The 21448-nt window shown below is 40.8% G+C and overlaps 2 protein-coding genes across 3 annotated transcripts; one reads left to right on the top strand and one right to left on the bottom strand.

Moving 5' to 3' along the window:
* Positions 1 to 52: 52 nt before the first annotated feature.
* LOC116602147 lies at positions 53 to 19290 on the bottom strand. Of its 2 annotated transcripts, none has more exons than XM_048720553.1 (16): positions 18624 to 19290; positions 16549 to 16722; positions 15856 to 15978; positions 12898 to 12993; positions 12102 to 12216; positions 11615 to 11679; positions 11128 to 11295; positions 10421 to 10512; positions 8812 to 8937; positions 8116 to 8369; positions 7539 to 7796; positions 4759 to 5407; positions 4172 to 4466; positions 3189 to 3319; positions 2363 to 2444; positions 53 to 1711 (listed from the first exon to the last, which is right to left on the bottom strand). In XM_048720553.1, exons 1-16 carry the CDS (start codon positions 19191 to 19193, stop codon positions 1298 to 1300), a joined length of 3612 nt encoding a protein of 1203 aa, XP_048576510.1. In that variant the 5' UTR covers positions 19194 to 19290; the 3' UTR covers positions 53 to 1297. The 2 variants fall into 2 exon arrangements, with proteins under 2 accessions (XP_048576510.1, XP_048576509.1); XM_048720552.1 differs by having other exon boundaries at positions 4759 to 5410.
* A 115-nt stretch (positions 19291 to 19405) lies between these two features.
* On the top strand, positions 19406 to 21361 carry LOC5518519 (activating signal cointegrator 1). Its single transcript, XM_001638404.2, has one exon. It carries the CDS (start codon positions 19544 to 19546, stop codon positions 21113 to 21115), a length of 1572 nt encoding a protein of 523 aa, XP_001638454.2. The 5' UTR covers positions 19406 to 19543; the 3' UTR covers positions 21116 to 21361.
* Positions 21362 to 21448: the final 87 nt, after the last annotated feature.

Raw genomic sequence — 21448 nt, forward strand, 5'->3', positions numbered from 1 at the left:
TGGGGGTCGCTTCAACAGTGGATCTAAGCTTAAACTCAGAGAACAGGACAAATCCAATGCTTTCCTTTATTACATCACATTACAACAGCATAAGCGCACTGACCATGAAGTAGTCACTAAAAGCTAATGATTTCACTATCTTATATTTTACGCAATCTAAAAGCACACCAAGCTCATAGCAGAAATCCCTGATTTTTTTTTTCAATAAAACGATCTAGTTAGCCTCTCCAAATTTGTCTGACCGATAGGCAAAAAGTCAATAGAACAGATATTCAATATCGTTAACATGAGGGTTAAGGGGCGTGGTCGAAGGTTAGGTGTCCCAACTAAAATAAAATATATAAACATCAGGCTTTAGATGTGCTATCCCTGTTTCTCTTTCGATGTACATAATATTTTAACTCTTAATGAGGTAAAAGGTTGCTTGAATGATCGGCTACTTTATCTTTGAGTTTCTGTAATTTCAATCAGTTTATTGAGTAGAAAAGGGTTTCTTCGTCAGAAAGCTAATGCAGGGTTGTTTAAACTTTTTACCTTTCGCTCAGACAACTATTAATGTAGTTAAATAGTTTTTAGACTTTAGTAAAAGAACAAAACGAAAGAAAAATAAAAGCAATCGGAGAACAGAAAAACGTTACCCTTGACTTTAACAATAAATTTTACACACTTCAAAACACAATAACACGTGAAATTGTTAACACAAAGCACCTTAATGTAATGTTTCTTTATCTAAGAGTGGGAGTGGAAAAGTTGCTTTGTTCAGAATATAGCAGCCAAACTTTAAGTAAAAAACAGCATCAAAGACGAAAATTCAGAACACGGCTGAACAAAATAGCATTTGCTATAGAGGGTGCATTTCTCGTTCAACGAGATGTTTTGGTAACGTGATCGCCAGCGGTCACACTAACAAAAAATAACACAAAAAAGTACTTGATAAAAGCCTGAATTTAAGGAGAAAAAGAGGTATATCCAACTTCTGTGGAGTATAAAAGATATTAATCTTTAATAAAAAAAACTAACAAGTCTAAAAGGGAAGGGGATTGAAATTGCCATGGGGCAAAAAATAATAATAATAATAACAATAAAAAGAACATAAAAGAAGCAAAACAAAGACCGACAAAAAAACGAAAGAAGCAAGAAATATTAAAATCGAACGAGACAAAATACCGTCAACTCTTACAAAATACAGCCAACTTTCAGTCAGCTCTCTCGTGAAGCTGTCTGCTTTAGAGTGTCCGTTAGTGGGAGTTGACTGGAATGATAGGTTCCCATTACAAGGCTATTGCCATCGAGGCTTCTAGAACCTTGGGTTTGAAGCATGGTGGTTCCCGGAGGATACTTGGTAATGTGGAGGAACCTGCAGGTGAGCTTGGCGGGTCGGTTTGGGGTAGGACGGTTGGACGGGACGGAAGGCAGATTGCCCCATGGGAGGGTACCCACGGGGGACTGCGCCGTGGTGGTAGTTGTAATCCATTGCGTACTGGCGCTGAAGCTGCTGCTGGTACCGTGTGTGGGAGGGTAGGGGGTAGTTTGGTCCCGCCTGACTCCACCAGGGCTCGGAGGGTAGGAAGGGGTCGCTGTAGTGCTGTGCAGGGAGGTCTCGTCGGGGGTAGTCCGGTTTGTGGACGGTGTTTTCGGACAGAGAGCTGGACTTGTTCCATTGGAGTGGTGGAGGAGACGAGCATTTTTGAGGCCACGGATCACACGGACTCTGAATGGGGGAAGAATGGAGTGAATAAAGGGAACATGGTCGTAGGGAAACACTTAAAGCGGCATTCTCAGTTTACTCCCGGTGACAATCTCAGATTATTATCAACGGAAAACGCAAAAAATGTTTCCGTCGGCCCTCTGACAGTGTCAATGCCGCTCTAAAAAAGGAATGCACACACTATGTAAAGGAGACTAAGAGAAGCCTGTAACAACAAGATAATGTGCTTTTTCTAAACATCAAACTCGACTTAATAGGGTTATAAGCAACAATTTCATTATGTTTACATAAGATACCACAACAGCTTATTTGCATAAAACCATCCAGGATTGAAGTCTGACACTAGACTAACGTTACTTTATTTTATTTGAGGAATCTCAACGTCCTTCAGATATCCAATACGTCATACATGGTGTAGTGCAGTGGACCATAGGAAAGTTGATTATCAACCCCCTCCCCCTTTGTAATAGTTTTCAACAAGCATTTGAGGATAAACTTACACTGAAGATAAATTCTCATATATATATAGAAACCACCTCCTCATATAAGCAGATGGAATGGTTTTCATACTTGGTACTTTGCTAGGATTGCAAAATGGCAAATATAACAGAGGCTCTCTAAACTTTGGGATGTTACAATTCACGAATGCGTTACCTTTTCTCTAAGGTCTTCTGAACTCCAAGTCTTGGTGACGCCAGGAACTCGAAGACCCCTATCATTTATCAAGTCCCCTCGACTGCAAATCGAAGCAAGTAATAGGGAGACATCAGCCATCTCTTTATGTCATTTACCATGTCTCATGTGTCTCTCCTACTCTCTCACTTGTCAACAGAACGGCCATAGAAGAACTGAGGGGGGAGGACAGGGGCAGGGACACCAAGAGAAGGGACATTAAGAAAACCGAGGGGGAGGGGGGGCGAAGCCGCGCCCCTAACGGTCATTCTCTTATCATTGGGGGAGGGGGCTTAGGCCTCCCTATATGCGTTAGGGCACTGCTCAAGTCCTCTCAACTGCAAAACACACAAGGAAAACATAATCTATCTACTACAGGACTCTATGCTCAGAGATGTTCTAGATCACCCATTTATCAAGTCTCTAATGTATCTCTCTCATAATCTCTCATTTTGTAAGTGCCCTCGACCGCAAAACACAGCAAGTGATGAAATAAGGGGAACATCATCTATCTCCATTAGGTCTCATAGTTACTTCTAGATATATCGTTCATATATGTCACATATATATCTCTCCTAATCACTCATTTTGTAATTCCCCCAAACTGCATAACACAGTAAGTAAATACATTAAAAGAGGGGGGGGGGGGGGGGGCATTTCACCTCTCTTCAAGACTACTTCAAACCCCCTACAGCTTGTCTGTAGTCTTTCTAGTTATACTATACTTCTGACCCTATACCCTTCGATTTCCTTCCCTCTTCTTCCTACAAGAGTAAAAGTAAAAAAAAGGGCCTACAATAAATCTTACCCTGCCTTGTGTGCTGCAGCGATCAGCTCCGGGCCCGTGATACCAAGTCCCAAGGAGAAGACGTTTTTGCCTCCACCAGCAGCACGGTCTAGCGTCTCGTCTGAGCGGCACCAGTGCGGAGGCACACAGTCCTAACAAACACAAACCACCAGTTAGAGGAGACCTTTTACTCTACCTAAGTAAAAGCGGAGATATTGTTTCTTTTCAGAATAAAAACAAATAGAACTCAAAACCCTGTTCATCTGTTAAGTTTAGATTACTGTAACACTTCTTTTATCTGCCAAATCAAGGGCTGAAGGGTACATGTCTAGTACTGCCCTTGTCCTGCCAAATCAAGGGCTGAAGGGTACATGTCTAGTACTGCCCTTGTCCTGCCAAATCAAGGGCTGAAGGGTACATGTCTAGTACTGCCCTTGTCCTGCCAAATCAAGGGCCGAAGGGTACATGTCTAGTACTGCCCTTGTCCTGCCAAATCAAGGGCCGAAGGGTACATGTCTAGTACTGCCCTTGTCCTGCCAAATCAAGGGCTGAAGGGTACATGTCTAGTACTGCCCTTGTCCTGCCAAAACCATAGTATCCTGGTAGTACCCTGTCCCCCCCCATACCCCCTCCCGACTGTACCTCCACCCTATGCCTTTCTCTCTAAATCTGGTTCTCTAAACTAAACAGGCCTCAGTAGCTAAATGCATTCATCCCCCAATTCCTTTCTCTATAATTCCACCACGTTTGCCATCAGCATATTCTGACTGTTGTATCCTCTGTATCCCCATATCTAACCAACCCCATAGCAGCGGATCTAGGGGGAGGGTTTAGGGGGTTTAAACCCCCCTTTGGGCTGACAGAAAGCCATATGCAACAAACAAATTACCCCCTTTCCCCTTCATCACTGAGCCAAACCCCCCTTTAGTGAAAAACTAGATCCGCCCATCCCCCCCACCCCCCCCCCCCCCCCACACACACACACCCAGACACTCTAAACCCACCATGTCTGCCAGCATGTCTGGACTGCTACTCCAAACCTGGTGACTGAATCCAGGGGACCACTTTAAGCCCAAATCCACCACTTCTGCTTTCACCGCTCCCTCACTGGGTAACTGGCCCTCACTCGGGCTCTTGGCTGCATCCTCATCCTGACCAGCTTGAATGCTGTCTTCCTCCGCAAGAGACCAACAGCTGTGGTAAAGCGTCTCCTGTGACCCATAAAGTTCTCGGGGACGGCTACTGTCCAGGCTTCGGGACTTTGGTTTTGGTTTAGGACCTGCCTTTTCCCACACCGTCCTAAAACAAGGATAAAGAGTTGACCATAATGCAAAACTCTGTTAAAGAAAGCAAATCACGCTGCCTTTTGATGCCTCCACACAAAGAGTTCCTCAAAGAATCCATTTCCAACATTTCAAGCCAGTAACTGAGATATTCTCAATTGAACGCTGTGGCTTATAATTTCTATTCCAATATTCTTTTGATTCTCTAAATAGAAAAAGTCAAATTTCAAGGCCTGCAAGACTAAGACATTCTAAACAATACATTGCAACTCTGTTTAAAAAAATATCAATACACTTGGATGACTAACCTCAAGCTCTCGCTGATGGTAACTCTGGATTCAAACTCCTCCTGATCTGTAGCTGGACTTAAGGTCACTTTCACTGGTCCCCCATCAAGACCACACCCTTTCTCCTGTACTGCCTTAGTATTTGCTTCAATACTGTTTTCTGTACCAATATCATCAGACGTCTCCTGGATTTGGTTCTGCTCTGATTGTGCTTGGGGATCATTGCCTGTACCGACAGTTTCGTTCTCAGTTGACTTGCCATTCTTATTCCCAAATTCCTCCCCTGCTTTCTGACAATCCTTCCAATTTGCTGATTCTTCCTTACTCTTCAATATCTCGTCATCTTTTGGAAAATCTTCATTCTCAGGAGCAGGTTCTGCCACTTTCTGCGTGTCTTTAGCACCCCCGTTACCTCCAGCTCTTTTCTTGGTTTTCACGGGGGGAGAAGGGTGGGTGCTCTCCACCTGTGGAGAGAGCGGGGTGGAGTCTTTGCTACTTGACTGGGTGCTGATAGGGAAGCTAAGGGTGCTGCCCAGGCCGCTGTCGGTTGGCGTCATACAGCTACTGGTGTCTTGATACACCATTCTGGGTTTTAGCGGTGTGCCGGATAAGAACTTGATCACTTCGTCTAGCTCTTGCTGAGATGCCAAGGAAAGCTGGCTTTGAGAATCTGCTATAAAGATATGAAATGATAAGTTGAGGTGAGAAAATAACAGATTAATATTGCTACTAATCATAATTGTCGCCATGACCAAGCTGTTGCAAATGAGTGTGAGTGGACACATGCATCATCATCATTGCCATCACCATAATCTCGCTTTGCTATAATTCTTTTATCACTACCATCATCTTCACCACTATCAACACCCCTATCATCATGACAATCATCATCATTCATAAATATTATCACCACAATCATCACAAAAATCATCACCGTTATTACTATCATCATCAACACGGAATCAAAAACGATTACCCCAAAGTACCTTCGCCCTGATCACAGTTGAGCATGATTGCCCCACTAAGAAAATAATTGCCCAAGTCATACTTGGCATAGTTCCTATAACAACACAGGCGTAGTCGAGACCAGTTTTTCAAAGAATTCCTTTCAAGGTCAAGATTTATTTTCATTTGGTCACTATGAAGAAAAATATCATCACTACCATTATTATCAACACTGCTTAACAATCATAGTTATCATAATCATTGTCATCAACAACATCACCATTATCATCAACACCATCGTCATTCATAATCATTGTCATCAACAACATCACCATTATCATCAACACCATCGTCATCAACACTATACTTGTCACAACATTCACCAAAAAGTCAAAATGAACATACGATACCTGAAGGTACAACAATCACCATAAAGTCAAAGAGAACATCCAATACCTTAGAGTACAACAATCACCATAAAGTCAAAGAGAACATCCAATACCTGAGAGTACAACAATTACCATAAAAACAAAGAGAACATACAATACCTTAGAGTACAACAATCACCATAAAGTCAAACAGTACATACAATACCTGAGAGTACAACAATCACCATAAAGTCAAAGAGAACATACAATACCTGAGAGTACAACAATCACCATAAAGTCAATGAAAACATACAATACCTGAGAGTACAACAATCACCATAAAGTCAAAGAGAACATACAATACCTGAGAGTACAACAATCACCATAAAGTCAAAGAGAACATACAATACCTGAGAGTACAACAATCACTATAAAGTCAAAGAGAACATACAATACCTGAGAGTACAACAATCACTATAAAGTCAAAGAGAACATACAATACCTGAGAGTACAACAATTACCATAAAGTCAAAGGGAACATACAATACCTGAGAGTACAACAATCACCATAAAGTCAAAAAGAACATACAATACCTGAGAGTACAACAAGTCAAAGAGAACATACAATACCTGAGAGTACAACAATCACCATAAAGTCAAAGAGAACATACAATATCTGAGAGTACAACAATCACTATAAAGTCAAAGATAACATACAATACCTGAGAGTACAACAATTACCATAAAGTCAAAGGGAACATACAATACCTGAGAGTACAACAATCACCATAAAGTCAAAAAGAACATACAATACCTGAGAGTACAACAAGTCAAAGAGAACATACAATACCTGAGAGTACAACAATCACCATAAAGTCAAAGAGAACATACAATATCTGAGAGTACAACAATCACCATAAAGTCAAAGAGAACATACAATACCTGAGAGTACAACAATCACCATAAAGTCAAAGAGAACACACAATACCTGAGAGTACAACAATCACCATAAAGTCAAAGAGAACATACAATACCTGAGAGTACAACAATCACCATAAAGTCAAAGAGAACATACAATACCTGAGAGTACAACAATCACCATAAAGTCAAACAGTACATACAATACCTGAGAGTACAACAATCACCATAAAGTCAAAGAGAACATACAATACCCGAGAGTACAACACTTACCATAAAGTCAAAGGGAACATACAATACCTGAGAGTACAACAATCACCATAAAGTCAAACAGTACATACAATACCTGAGAGTACAACAATCACCATAAAGTCAAAGAGAACATCCAATAGCTGAGAGTACAACAATCACCATAAAGTCAAAGAGAACATACAATACCTAAGTAAAAAACAATTACCATAAAGTCAAAGAGAACATACAATACCTGAGAGTACAACAATCACCATAAAGTCAAAGTGAAAATCCCATACCTGAGAGTGTTGGTTTAAACATGGGTAGAGGAAACCATACCTGAGAGTGTTGGTTTAAACATGGGTAGAGGAAACTTGGAGTCCGAGTGATACCAGTCAGTGCTATCGCCATCAGACCTTTCACTCTGTTCCGCAGGCTCATTCTCGTCCAGAGTCATTGTAACAGCACTGTTGGCCTTTTGGATTTTACGGGCCCAGTGTTTAGGGCGTGGTGGGGGTAGGGGTGAAGGTTCATCCATCTCTGCATCTCGACTGTTGCTAGTGTCAGTACTTGTTGTTATTACAGATATCCGAAAACCTGAAAATATTAAACCAAAAATGTATCTCGATTTTGGTCCCTAACATACCGCTGTGCCCCAATAGATTAAAACCAATGTTTTTAGAATATGTAGGTAAGTTCTGCAATGACTTGAGGTTGTTTGATCCAATGTATGCTTAGCTGAAATGCTTAGTTTCTACCATAAAAAAAACCCTGAGAACAAGAATGCTGCATTTGTTGACCTTAAAAAGGAAAGAAATAAAATCTGACAGTGTCAAAATTGGGACAATTATATATAACCTTCACACCCAGATTCCAAAAGAATTCCTACCGTGCATTCTGTGTGTGGCTACACTACCTTCATTCCTTGGTGATCCACTCCCAGTGCCAGCACTGTGGGTGGAGGAGCTGTGGTCCGGGGACTGTGGTATGGCCATGTTTGATCCCTTGGACTGGCCTGACTTGCGCGAGAAAATCTTGGACGTTGCCTTGGTGAGGGATTTGCGGAATCTGTTGTGCTTGTGGGAAGGGGAGACGGAGCTCTTGGTGGGTGTCAAGGGTGAAGAAGATTGATTACAGCGCTTGATAAGGATGGAGGGGAGTGGGCGATCTCTAAGGATGGTACAAAAAGTGCGGTCAGAATATTAATTGATCAAAGAGAAAAAACTAGATTACAAATGTCCCACATTGCTATCTCCATTTATCCCATAACTAAATAACTTGATTAGATCACACTTGGGTTGAAATGATTTTAAGAAGGAATCGCACCAGTTTAGCACCAGTCAATAATGTTAACAGTGTGTAGGCCGACAGAAACCTTAATCCCTGTCATTGTAAGGGGGGGCATAATAATCTATTAGAATCAACACTATTTAACAGGCTATCCGCTCGAAATTATCAGTCACGTCTTGAAAGAAACTTCCAATAGACACATTGCTTTTACAATTTTTAAATATTTTTTTTGTGTTTTCCAGGTAACTGGGCACTTGTTACATAATTAGCCAGAAGTAAACTGGTGCGACCGCCGCTTGAATTCCATTCAAGTTCTCCTTACTTGTCTTCAAGGAAATCCATCAAGCTGAATTTTGCTGTGTACACAGCATCTACTGTCCCCAGTTCCTGCTGAAGGTCAATATCATTGGATATACTCGAGAACAGAGTGTTGTCCGCTGTTATCTCCCTGGAGAACAAAAACACAAACATGGTTTTTGATGGCTACATCATTACAATTGGAGGCTGATTTAGTCTAGGCTATGTAAAATACAATAAAAGTTTAAATAATGCCATATAGACATTTTATTCTATACAACTATGAGGAAAGATCTAGACATGGTCAAACCCTTAAAAACAAAAGAATATAAACTAAACAGTAAGTTTTACAAAATGAATCAGAATTTTTAGTGTTGCCTTTCTGAAGCTTGCTATAATCTAGTTTCTACAACAGCGATGGATAAACATTATAATTCATTCAACCATTTCCATAGTGATTCATCCAAATATTACTAACATACACAAGTATGAGTTATATACAGTATCAGAAGGATGATTTTATAACTCAGCATGCAGCCCCTAATCCCCCTCACCACGTTGTTGACACTTCAACGTGTACAAACGTCCCCTTGGCATAGACATGAGCCACTCACCACGTTGTTGACACTTCAACGTGTACAAACATCCCCTTGGCATAGACATGAGCCACTCACCATGTTGTTGACACCTCAACGTGTACAAACGTCCCCTTGTCATAGACATGAACCACTCACCATGTTGTTGACACCTCAAAGTGTACAAACATCCCCTTGGCATAGACCTGAGCCACTCACCATGTTGTTGACACCTCAACGTGTACAAACATCCCCTTGGCATAGACATGAGCCACTCACCATGTTGTTGACACCTCAACGTGTACAAACATCCCCTTGGCATAGACATGAGCCACTCACCATGTTGTTGACACCTCAAAGTGTACAAACATCCCCTTGGCATAGACCTGAGCCACTCACCATGTTGTTGACACCTCAACGTGTACAAACATCCCCTTGGCATAGACATGAGCCACTCACCATGTTGTTGACACCTCAACGTGTACAAACATCCCCTTGGCATAGACCTGAGCCACTCACCAAGTTGTTGACACCTCAACGTGTACAAACGTCCCCTTGGCATAGACCTGAGCCACTCACCAAGTTGTTGACACCTCAACGTGTACAAACATCCCCTTGGCATAGACCTGAGCCACTCACCATGTTGTTGACACCTCAACGTGTACAAACATCCCCTTGGCATAGACATGAGCCACTCACCATGTTGTTGACACCTCAACGTGTACAAACGTCCCCTTGGCATAGACATGAACCACTCACCATGTTGTTGACACCTCAAAGTGTACAAACATCCCCTTGGCATAGACCTGAGCCACTCACCAAGTTGTTGACACCTCAACGTGTACAAACGTCCCCTTGGCATAGACCTGAGCCACTCACCAAGTTGTTGACACCTCAACGTGTACAAACGTCTCCTTGGCATAGACCTGAGCCACTCACCATGTTGTTGACACCTCAACGTGTACAAACATCCCCTTGGCATAGACCTGAGCCACTCACCACGTTGTTTACACCTCAACGTGTACAAACGTCCCCTTGGCATAGACATGAGCCACTCACCATGTTGTTGACACCTCAACGTGTACAAACGTCCCCTTGGCATAGACATGAGCTACTCTAATGGCGTTATCTCTCCCAGGACGAACTTTAACCTGAAGAAGAAAAATAAACATTATGAGGTGACAAAAGCTACTTTAGGCTTTTTACCCGTTCTCATTCTCACAAAATATATCTAAAGTAACATGTCTATCTATTGCCTATAACTGGCAACATTTTTCCAATGTCTGTAAACTGCATTTGGGGTAAGGTGTGTGTGTGGGGGGGGGGGAGGGGGGGGGTGTTTTGGGGTGGGGGGAGGAAGAATTGTTTGTGGGTGCATTTTAAGGCTCCTATTTAAAGTCCAACCATATAGTTCACAGAAGCCATGTTTCCACTTAGCTGCAAAGGATATTCGTAAGTTGTCACCCTTAATTATGTTGATCAGGACTTTTTTATTTCTATTTCTACTTTTATTTTTTTTTCAACAAAATATGAGATGTAGGAATGTATGCCCTCAGTCTGTATGTGCCTGACTTCAGGCAGTGCCATCAGCCAGCCGATTTGCTGGATGGAATACGGTTAGTGAACACTTTAGTTGAATAATTTTCCATATCTTTACCCATTTTACTCAAAGTCCCTTATACTGGTTATTCAAATTATTGAAAACATTCATCTAAGATTGCCTTTGTATCTCATTAGAATAAAACAGTCTATGACGGCCTACTCACCAAGTTTGCTTTGCCAAAAAGCAACTGCACAGCAGTCTTGGCTGCGGTACTGCAGGCAGGAGAGCATGCCTCATACAGGACGGACAGCACAAACATGTCCAGGTTTTCTTTGTTGAGAGGAATGTCATTATGAGTCGCTACTGTGGTAACCAGATCCCGGATGCAAAACTGTTTGAAAGAAAGAGAGATTAATTAAACTGAATACCTAAATCAAGAGGATTCTGCAATGATTATTTGGTGCTCTCTATATCTCTCTTAAAGATTCAATAGAATTAGTTAAAGTTGTCTGTATTTTCATACAAGAATAGGAGCTCTTTTTCATAAAACAAATAAAAAATCAATAACAAACTCTGAATAATAAATCATTCATTAACAATTAGCCATCTGCGTATTGTTTTAAAGGATGTCAATCAGCCACCAGTTGCTGTTGTATATATTTGCAAATTATAATATTTCATCAGCCAGGTGTATAATTATGGCTACTCACCATCTTTGACTTGAAGTTATCATTAGCTTTGCTTGGAGAAGGGCAGGTTTCATGAACAACTGCACCTAGCAAATTATTGATAATGGTTAAATACCTCATCATCACTATCATAACATTCTGTAACTGCTTGAATAAGCACTTTCCAAAAAAAGCGCCTCGCCTAATAGGAGAAATATGAAAAAGCACTTCTTTGAAAAAGGGTTATGCTTTATAGAGTCCAATAAGGGATCTGTACATTACCAATTTATTTAAAATCTTAACTTTTTACCAGCCACAATTTTTTCATTAGAGATAAATCATATTTTGAAATAAAAGTCTCCCCCTATTAGCACCTTGATGCTTTTTCAAGCAATTACTTTATAATTCATTTAATGCCATCATCACATCACTATAACCATCAACATCACTAGTGTTTATATGTGGTTATCATTATTCTCATTGTGCTTGCCTCAGTGTGCACTAATTAATGTATTGTCATGCTTATTACCTATTCTAAGAAGTAACGTCGGGATCTGTTTAAGCACTGCAAGCTCCATCAGCTCTGGAGTTGCGACTTCATGGAATCCACCAGCCGCGAGTCCCTCCACATCACTTGAACAGCCCTATGGGAGGGAAAAGAAAGGAGAAAAAGGTAGCCAAAAGGTAGATGTGGCTGCCAGCACATACCTTGTCTTGTGCAAAGGAGTACTTTTTAATGAGTAAGTAACTGGCTGGTCTTATCTAATATTTTAAGGTTACATTGCCTGGTATTTAGACAGGGTTTGAGAGGGGGGGGGGGTGCACATCATCTTAAGTCAGCCTTTCGTACCTTTACTTGAATGATTCAACAGTGCGATTTTGTTTGTTTTCGCCAGAACACGCGCATGTGCCTACATTATTTAGCACTGTCCCTGTGGCTTGTATGAGACCCCTATTATAGGCCTATGGCTTAGATGAGACCTCTATTATAGGCCTATGGCTTAGATGAGACCCCTATTATAGGGCTATGGCTTAGATGAGACCCCTATTATGGGCCTATGGCTTAGATGAGACCCCTATTATAGGGCTATGGCTTAGATGAGACCCCTCTTCCAGGCCTAGGGTTTGGATAAGCCCCTTATCTCTGCTCTCCTGCTCTCCTTTTTCCTTTCCCTCACCATAGCATTCCCGACTCTCTGGAGAGCCAGCTAGCAAACCCATAATAAATGGTCCACTTGTTGGGTAACTGAATCTCGTTCTCTTTACAGTTCTGTTCTTTAAAGTTTCCCCCTTTCATCAAAACCCTGAACTAGTTCAATACTGACCTTGAGAGCCAGCTCAATGGCTCTGGGATTCCTGTGGAATCCCGCTGGGATGTCTGCTTCTGGTGTTGGGGCTCTTTCAAACTCTCTTTTGTAGTGCTGTTCATTCAGAGGAAACATGTTGTATTGTGGAATACAGTAACCTTTAACAGTAACTATTTAAAGCCGCATTGCCACCAGTTTACTACCGGAGGTCTGACGGAAACCTCAACCATAAAAAGACAAAAGAATCTACGAGAATCCAAGATATTTAACAGGCCATCCGCTCTAGATTATCAATCATATTCTTAACCCTTTCACTATCAAAACGGCCAAAAGCGGCCAAACGGAAATGTGACGTTTTTCCTGGAGCAGCCAATTTGCATACAACTCAAAACAATCATCCCTCTCCTCCCTAGGGAATTCTTACGACATTCTTACAACATTAACCAATCAAATCCCACCAACTGCGCATATTTTTTTATTGTATAAAGTGCGTGAGCGCCAACTGAAAACTTATCAGTCAACCCTGTACTGCAAACATGGTGGAATCTTTAGCGATCGATGCGAACGAATTTAGAGCGATTTTTGGTGTTAATCCTGACAAGAATGATGATGTAAATGATTCTTAAAATGAGTTTCAGGGTTTTGAACTTTCTTCTGAGGAAGAAAGCAGTTCTTCCTGGGAAGAAAGTGAAGACGAGAACGATGAAGTTAGTGTTGAAAATTGGTCGGAGCAACTCACGCATTTCGACCTCGAGAACTTCACCGGGCAACAACGGTTGAAGAAAACGGTATCAGAAGATGCAAAAGCTGAAGACTATTTTAGTTTGATGTTTTCGGATGAACTTATTGGTTTAATTTCTGACGAAACTAACCGATATGCACAATTTATTATCGGGCAGAAGGCCGATAGAGAGGCACGGCTGGCGAAGTGGAAGGATGTCACTCCCGACGAACTCCGCATGTTCCTTGGGGTAGCGCTCGTGATGGGGATTAATTCCTTGCCACAGCAAGCCCTTTATTGGTCTCAAAACCCCCTCTTTGGAAACCTTGGGATTCAGGACGTGATCCCCAAGACAAGGTTTGAAGAGATCGCCCAATTCCTGCACTTCAGCAATCCGAACAACAAGCCACAACGTGGGGACGCCGATTACGACCGTCTCTTTAAAGTTCGCCCGGTACTGAGCGATGTCTTAAAAAGTATCCAGCAAGCTTACGAGCCCTCAAAGGACAAATCAGTCGATGAGGGAATGATTGCCTTCAAGGGAAGACTTGGTTTTCGCCAATATATGCCTGCAAAGCCAACGAAATACGGCATAAAAGTGTGGATGGCGGCCGACGCGAAACTTGGGCAAGAAAACAGACAGCGTGTCCATGGACTCGGCTACGATGTGGTTATGGATATGGCTAAGCCTTTCCTGAACAGTTACAGCGTGTCCATGGACTCGGCTACGATGTGGTTATGGATATGGCTAAGCCTTTCCTGAACAGTTACCGACACATCTTCTGTGATAACTTTTTTACAACTGTTCAGCTTTTTGACCACACGCTAGATCAAAAAACCTATGCATGCGGGACTGTGCACGTGAATCGCAGGGAACTGTTGCCATGCGCCAAAGACAAGTTGAAGCGAAATGGTTCAGCGTCAGCAAGGCCAGCTCCTCTTTACAAAATGGCATGACGTTTCCCCTCTTGAGCCGGGTCGCACAGTGAGAAGAGAGTATCGCGGCCGCGAAGAAATAGATATAAAAAAGCCAAAGGTGATGGATGTTTACACGGCGCACATGGGAGGAGTTGACCGCGCGGACCAGCTCCAATCCTTTCATTCCTCAGGCTGGCAATCACGTAAATGGTATAAATACATGTTTTTGGTTTTTGTACAATCTGGCAGTGCCCAACGCATTCATCCTAGAAGGATTCAAGTGCCAATTGCAAGGAAAGTCAAAGAGGACTGTTATCTCTTTCAAGACAGAACTTGCGCATTTGCTTATTGCGAAGTTCAACTCTAGAAAGTGCCCAAGAGTTTCTGCTCCCCCAACTCCCCAGAAAATCCTAGCCTCAGCTCATGTGGCCATTCATGTAGAAGTAGAAGGAATGAAGAGGGCATGTGTTCTTTGCAGCAAGAAGGGAAAAGAGACCCCAAAAGGCTACAAGATTGAGACGTACTGTGAGTGCACGATCTGCAAAGTCGGTCGGTTGCCACCAGGCATTCCATGAAATGACCATGGCACGGCATAAACTATCATCGTACAGACTTTATTTTTACACTATTTCTTATGACTATATACTTAAAACCACCTTTATTATATGTTCTGTTTATATTTTGTGTCTAAGATAAACAATAATCTTGTAAATGAAGCAAAATTTGAGATCATTGGTAGAGAAGATGGTGCGAAATTTGAATTTTTGTATAAAATTGTAAATTCAAATCTTTACAGCTCTAAGCAAGAGTGGCAAAAACGTCAATATTTCGGTTCATTAAAAACTTCATTATCTGTACTAATTGTTTCTGTGATTTATTTTTTACAATCTGCCTCCAAAACCTACTGAGCATGCATGTTTTGTTTTGGTGTGTAAATTAGTGGGGAATGCTAATTAGGCTCCAGGAACAGCAGGATGTGACACACATTGGGCTTCGGTAGTAAAAATGTTAAAGAAACTTACTAAGACCTCTGCTTTCAATATTTTAAAATATTTTTCACATTTTCCATTAAAAATCATTGGAGATAGTTACTTAATCGACCGGAAGTAAACTGGTGACAATGCGGATTTAAAATACTGATTTAGCTGGTAAATAACATATTTATTATTTCCTAGAAAAAAATGTTTATCAAGTGGTTCAGTATTGCAATCTGGATAGTAGGATAACAACCTCACAACAGCCATATGATTGATAGATATTGGACCCCAAAAAAATAAAAGCAGAAACTCTGATACTGTGCCTCAAAAGATTTTCACCAAATCCCGTTATTTACAAACCTTTAATAGGTTATCCACCCTTTTGACCAGCTGTTTCTTCTCACTTTCCTGTAGTCCATTAGATAATAAGCTCTGGACATCTTGTCGAGATAACGCTTCTCCATGTCGTAGTCCCTGGTTGGCCTGAAATCCATTGTATACGGTTATAAGGCAACCAAGTTCTTAGGCAAACAGTTGCCTGGTTACTTTAATCAGTAACTCAGTAACAGTAGTTTTTTTTTTTAAGTCAAGTAAAGAGAAAGCACATCAGACAAACATAGGGATCTATTTCCCACAGAAATCTGCTGAAGATTTAAAAAACAAATTAGTGGGAAACCAAATTTATTACAAAATTCATTTGCCAACCATGCCAAGTTGTTAGGCGACCAGTATAATAACCTAGGATAGTTGCCTAATAACTTTCATGATTTATAAAGATGTTTTTTTTTTCAAGACAGCTGCCTGATGACTTGGTTGACAAACACTTTGTAACCAAATCCATCACAACACATCTTCAAAACCATACAACATCGTAATTGATGCCTTTATCGACAGAATGCAATACTTAAAAGATCATTTCCTGAGGGGGGGGGGATGCACAGGTATAGATACCTATCATTACATGATTATCATTATTACCAAGGATGGTAAAGCTTTCCTCTGTGCCCGCCCTCTAGCTATACGTCTCTGATTAAAAGTAGAGTGTCATCTGACCTGTGCAAGTGACAGCCATGTTGATGTTGCATCCTTGAGGGCTAGGGTGACTTCTCTGTCCCGCAGGTAGTCACCGATTTCCTCAAATGCACCCAGAGGTGACATCAGCTCAGCTGAAGACATCAAGAACTGCGACTGGACTTGTAGTAACGATAGGAAGCAGGCACCAAGCATCTGATGACACAAGACACTTTTTAACAAGGGATTGGAATCATATTTGAATCATCCAAATCGTCACCATCATGATCACTGCCATCAAGACTATCCTAGATCATATCATAATTTTTGACACATCATCATCATCATCATCACCATGATAATCATCATCATCAGAGTCATAATAACCATCATTACGATCACCATTACCATAGTAATCAGGATAATCACCATCACCATTGCCATCATTATCATCATCATCATCATCATCATCATCATCATCATCATCATCATCATCATCATCATCATCATCATCATCATCATCATCATCATCCTGTCATGATATTGCCATCAGATATGATATTGTCATCATAACCATCATCATGATCACCATCACTATTGCAATAATTATCATCATGATCACCATCACCATGATAATCATCATCATCGTCATACTACCACAATACTGCCATCAAATGTCCCCCTTTGTGAAAATTGGGATACTATTTGCATAATTTGGCAAAATGGAATTCATTAAAGTACAATTCTTTATTACAAACAAAATGATCCAAAAAGTTTAATTATATTTATGTATAAAGGTCCCAAGAACATGTAAGTATAACATCAATTTCTTAAGTAAAATTGTAATCTTCTTAGAAAAAAAGATATAAAAATATCAAAGCAAACACTGTAATTGCACTCGCTGTTTCTGCTTGACTGTATTTGAAAGCCTCTGGATTCTTCTAATGTGTTTATCTACACCACTAAATGAATATGGTAGTTTCAAACTTTTAATCAAAAGCCACACTTTGACCCAAAACATTAATTGATCGATACCAAACAGAAGACTGTTAAGCAAGAATGGCAAAGACAAAAAATAAAAGCTTATCTCCTGTGGTTATCTTGGTATTGATAAGTCTTTTTTTTAGTTTAATCAGTACAATAATTAATATTTCGCAGACAGGCCTGTAGTTTGGTTAGCAGTCTAGTGATGGTATCATTAAGGGTTCAGTGTATCATATCAGCCAATAATACCAGAGACGCTATATACTTGTGGTTATATGTATCAGTATCTTTACCAAACTTCAACCAAACAGATAAGAAAAAAAATCACAAAGAAAATAAAAAAAATATTCACAATGGGCAAAAGTGTCAATCAACCATATCAATCAGACTTTCTCTGTAAAAACATTTACACCTTGATTCTTTTGTGAAAAACACAATCAAATTAATACCATGGTAAATTTGATGCTTCTATAGATTCAATAGGTTCAAAAGGTCAACCAGCAGGAAATAAAAACATCATAAATACTAACAATAACGAAAGGGTTTTTTCCTGTTTGGTTGGATTGTAAACACTGAGGGTAAATTTTGACAGCAAATAATGGAAAATTTATAAAAGCATGTTTTACAAGATTAATGCTTGACTGGACTCGTCACACATGTTTATTCGACAGGGTCCAGACGACAGAAGAAAAGAGAAATTTTAGATTATGACAGAAGTTGACATATTCTAATAAGAATCAAAATCAGTTCAATAAGAATCAGTTGGAACTCTGATATTTTTAGCAAAGACAAGACAGCATAAAAGCTTATTGAGAAAATCAGCACAGGGCAAAGAAACAAACGATTCGGGTCAGACGACGCGATTATATTCTAATTAACTGGCTAGATCCGCTGTCTCAGGGATTATTTTGTCTAGATGACTTATTAAACTCGAGATACGCAAGAATATTTTTATTTATAAATGACAAAATCGTACGACATTCACTTTTAGATCTTGTTATGCGATTTTTACATAAGCTTGATGTCGGCTGTCAGAAGCACTGCCTTTGCTTGTTATGGGCTTGTCCATATAAGACAGGAAATTTCTCGAGTAATAAAGATCAGCCCACGTTTATAATCAATCAAAAACTTACCTTCACTCTGTTTTCTTCAACTTCAGAGAAACTCCGGTAGAGTTTTTCCTCTTCGCTTGAAAGCTCTTCGTCCGCTGATCTGAAACGCTTTTTGGCGATTTTCAATCTTTTAGAGTCGACTTCACTCTCATCTTTTTCTAGAATCTCCAGATTTTCAAGACAGGATTCATAATTCTGAGCGTTTCTTTTGTGTGCTTCAATAGCTCTTCTCAAACTAGGAAATGTAGATGTGAAATCACACAAAGTCGCGAGAATGTGGTTTGTGACATGAACGCTTGACTTGTGCGCAACATGATCGATCTCTTCAACGACTTGCTTCAGTTGCTGTGTGATTTCAAGCAATGGGGTCTGCTTTAAGACGGCTGAGAAGGCATCTGCTAGCTGTGAACCAGCATCGCAAAAGGCTTTCATTGCGTCTAAATACCCGGTGATCAGTTTATCAATGAACGACACATTCGACTCCAAAGTCTCAACGTTACTCGACAATTTCAAATGATATGTCGTCGTTTTATCCCCGTCCTGCTTCCTTCCCCTCCACTGGTGGTAGGATAGGTACCTAACGCTATCCATTTTGGTCTAAAAGCTAAAAAACAGTAAAAATGAGCTTCATGTCCATGTTTGTCTCGTCAACGAACATCTGATAACTGACCTACGAGCCCACTGTAATTTGAGTCAGCATCATCTCCTGCTGATAATATAATCTGACGTAGTCTTTTATCTGTCTTGATCTCGCATTCTCCCTTCCCTCTTATCTCCCTTTTAAGACTCAAAATTAAGTTTTTATCAGTTGTACGCCTCTTATGATCAAAATCAATATGAGAAATGAAATACAAGGCCAGAGGTGTCTGAAATAACAAAATAGCCTGTAGTAATTTACATGATTGGGTTGCCTGTGGTTTTGTTCTGCCGAATCAGCCAAGATGGCGGCCATCGAACGTTTACGAATGTGGTGTGTGGACGAATTATCAAAAATTACAGATTGTGGAGAGGAGATAACAGATTATATCCTACACATGGACAACATAGAGGACGTGAAGGAATATCTGGGTGGTTTTTTAGGCCAGGAAAACCCAAAACAAATTGAATTTCTAAACATTTTGGTACAAAGGTTGAACGAAATTAATCCAGAATTTGAGAGGGCTGGTACATGGGTTAGGAAGGAGAAACTTGAAAAGGAGACTTCTCCGACGAAAGGGAACAGCAAAGCGGATAAGAAGATAGTAGAGCAAGAGAAAAAGAAGTCGACAAAGTTTGTGCCGCTATATAGTAAAGAGGGAGAAGCAAGGAGTTCAGTTCGCTTGCCGGGCAGACACCCTTGCGAGTGCTTAGGCCAAAAACATGGACTTGTGAATAATTGCACGAGCTGTGGGAGAATAGTTTGTGACCAGGAAGGGGCAGGGCCTTGTTACTTTTGCGGTGCGCTTGTCTGCTCCCGTGCCGAGCAAGAGATCATCGCTAGGGAATCCAAAAAGAGTGCAAAACTCCTAAAGCAGTTGATGTCTCAGGAGTTTTCAGAAGAAGTAAAGTCTCAAGGAAGGATGGGTACAAGTAATGGCAAGGACCTGCAAGGGTTAGACAAAGCCATAGCCCACAAGAATAAGCTTTTGGAATATGACAAGACAAGCGTGTGCCGAACCAAGGTGATCGATGACGAGTGTGATTACTTTTCAACTGATGGGAATAAATGGTTGTCAAAGAAAGAGAAGGAACAGTTAACGGTGAAAGAAGAAGAGTTACGAGCCAAGCGGCATGGCTCTCGAAGAGACATGAAGATTACTCTGGACTTCGCAGGGAGACGTGTAGTCGAGGAGAACTCAACATTCGACATGTATGGCCAAGACCCTGACCTCCCAGTGCTAGCGTCAGGCTACTATAGTACGCAGAGTAACAAAGAGAATGTGAGTATAGGGAATGAGCAAGCTTTCCCAGAACTGAACTTGAAGTTTATTTCCTCTGGTGGAAAGCAGGCCAAGTCTAAAGTTCTCAAAACAGAAAACAATATCAGGAAGTTAAGAGTGCAAGATCGAGAGCTGCAAGAGATGAGTGATGCAGGTTTGTGCCTCAGCATGCATCAGCCATGGGCATCACTGCTTGTGCTTGGAATCAAGAGAGTGGAGGGTAGATCTTGGTATACTGCACACCGGGGAAGACTCTGGATTGCTGCTACTGCTAAAAAGCCTTCAGCAGATGAGATATCAGGGGTAATAGGCATGTACAGGGAGATGAACCCGGACTCAGGGGTACACTTTCCTAAGGAATACCCCACAGGCTGCCTTCTAGGATGTGTTGATCTTGAGGATTGTCTGTCACAAGAAGAGTACCGAGAGAGATGTCAGGACTCTGATCACACAGAATCAAGCTCTCCGTTTGTGTTTATTTGTGAGAATCCTCAGCAATTGGTGTTGAAGTTTCCTGTGAAAGGTCAGCATAAGATTTGGAAGTTGGAGTCTGGCATGCACAAGGCGGCAAAGCAGGGGATCGCCAGGGTGTAGTGCCATTAGTGTGTAGGTGCCACAGGATTAGTTTGTAAAAGAAACATTGAATATTTGATTGCAATTGGTTATGCGGTTGAGATTATGCATGTGATATCATGTAAGATGCCTATAGCGGATACCAGAAGCAACATTCCATTTGAAATTGTTCTGTGTTCTGGGATTCAAGGCACTGCTCCCAATCACTCCATAATGTTTATATAAGAGATTGAAAAAATATAAAAATAAATGTTAAAAACTGCCAAACACCTTTTTGTTCTGTTGTATTTTTGTTGCACCTATACACATTTATTTGCAAAAAAAAGTTTATTTGCCATGTTTTCATATTGATTT

Source organism: Nematostella vectensis, chromosome 13 (genome assembly GCF_932526225.1).
Source record: "Nematostella vectensis chromosome 13, jaNemVect1.1, whole genome shotgun sequence".
Classification (NCBI taxonomy): domain Eukaryota; kingdom Metazoa; phylum Cnidaria; class Anthozoa; order Actiniaria; family Edwardsiidae; genus Nematostella; species Nematostella vectensis.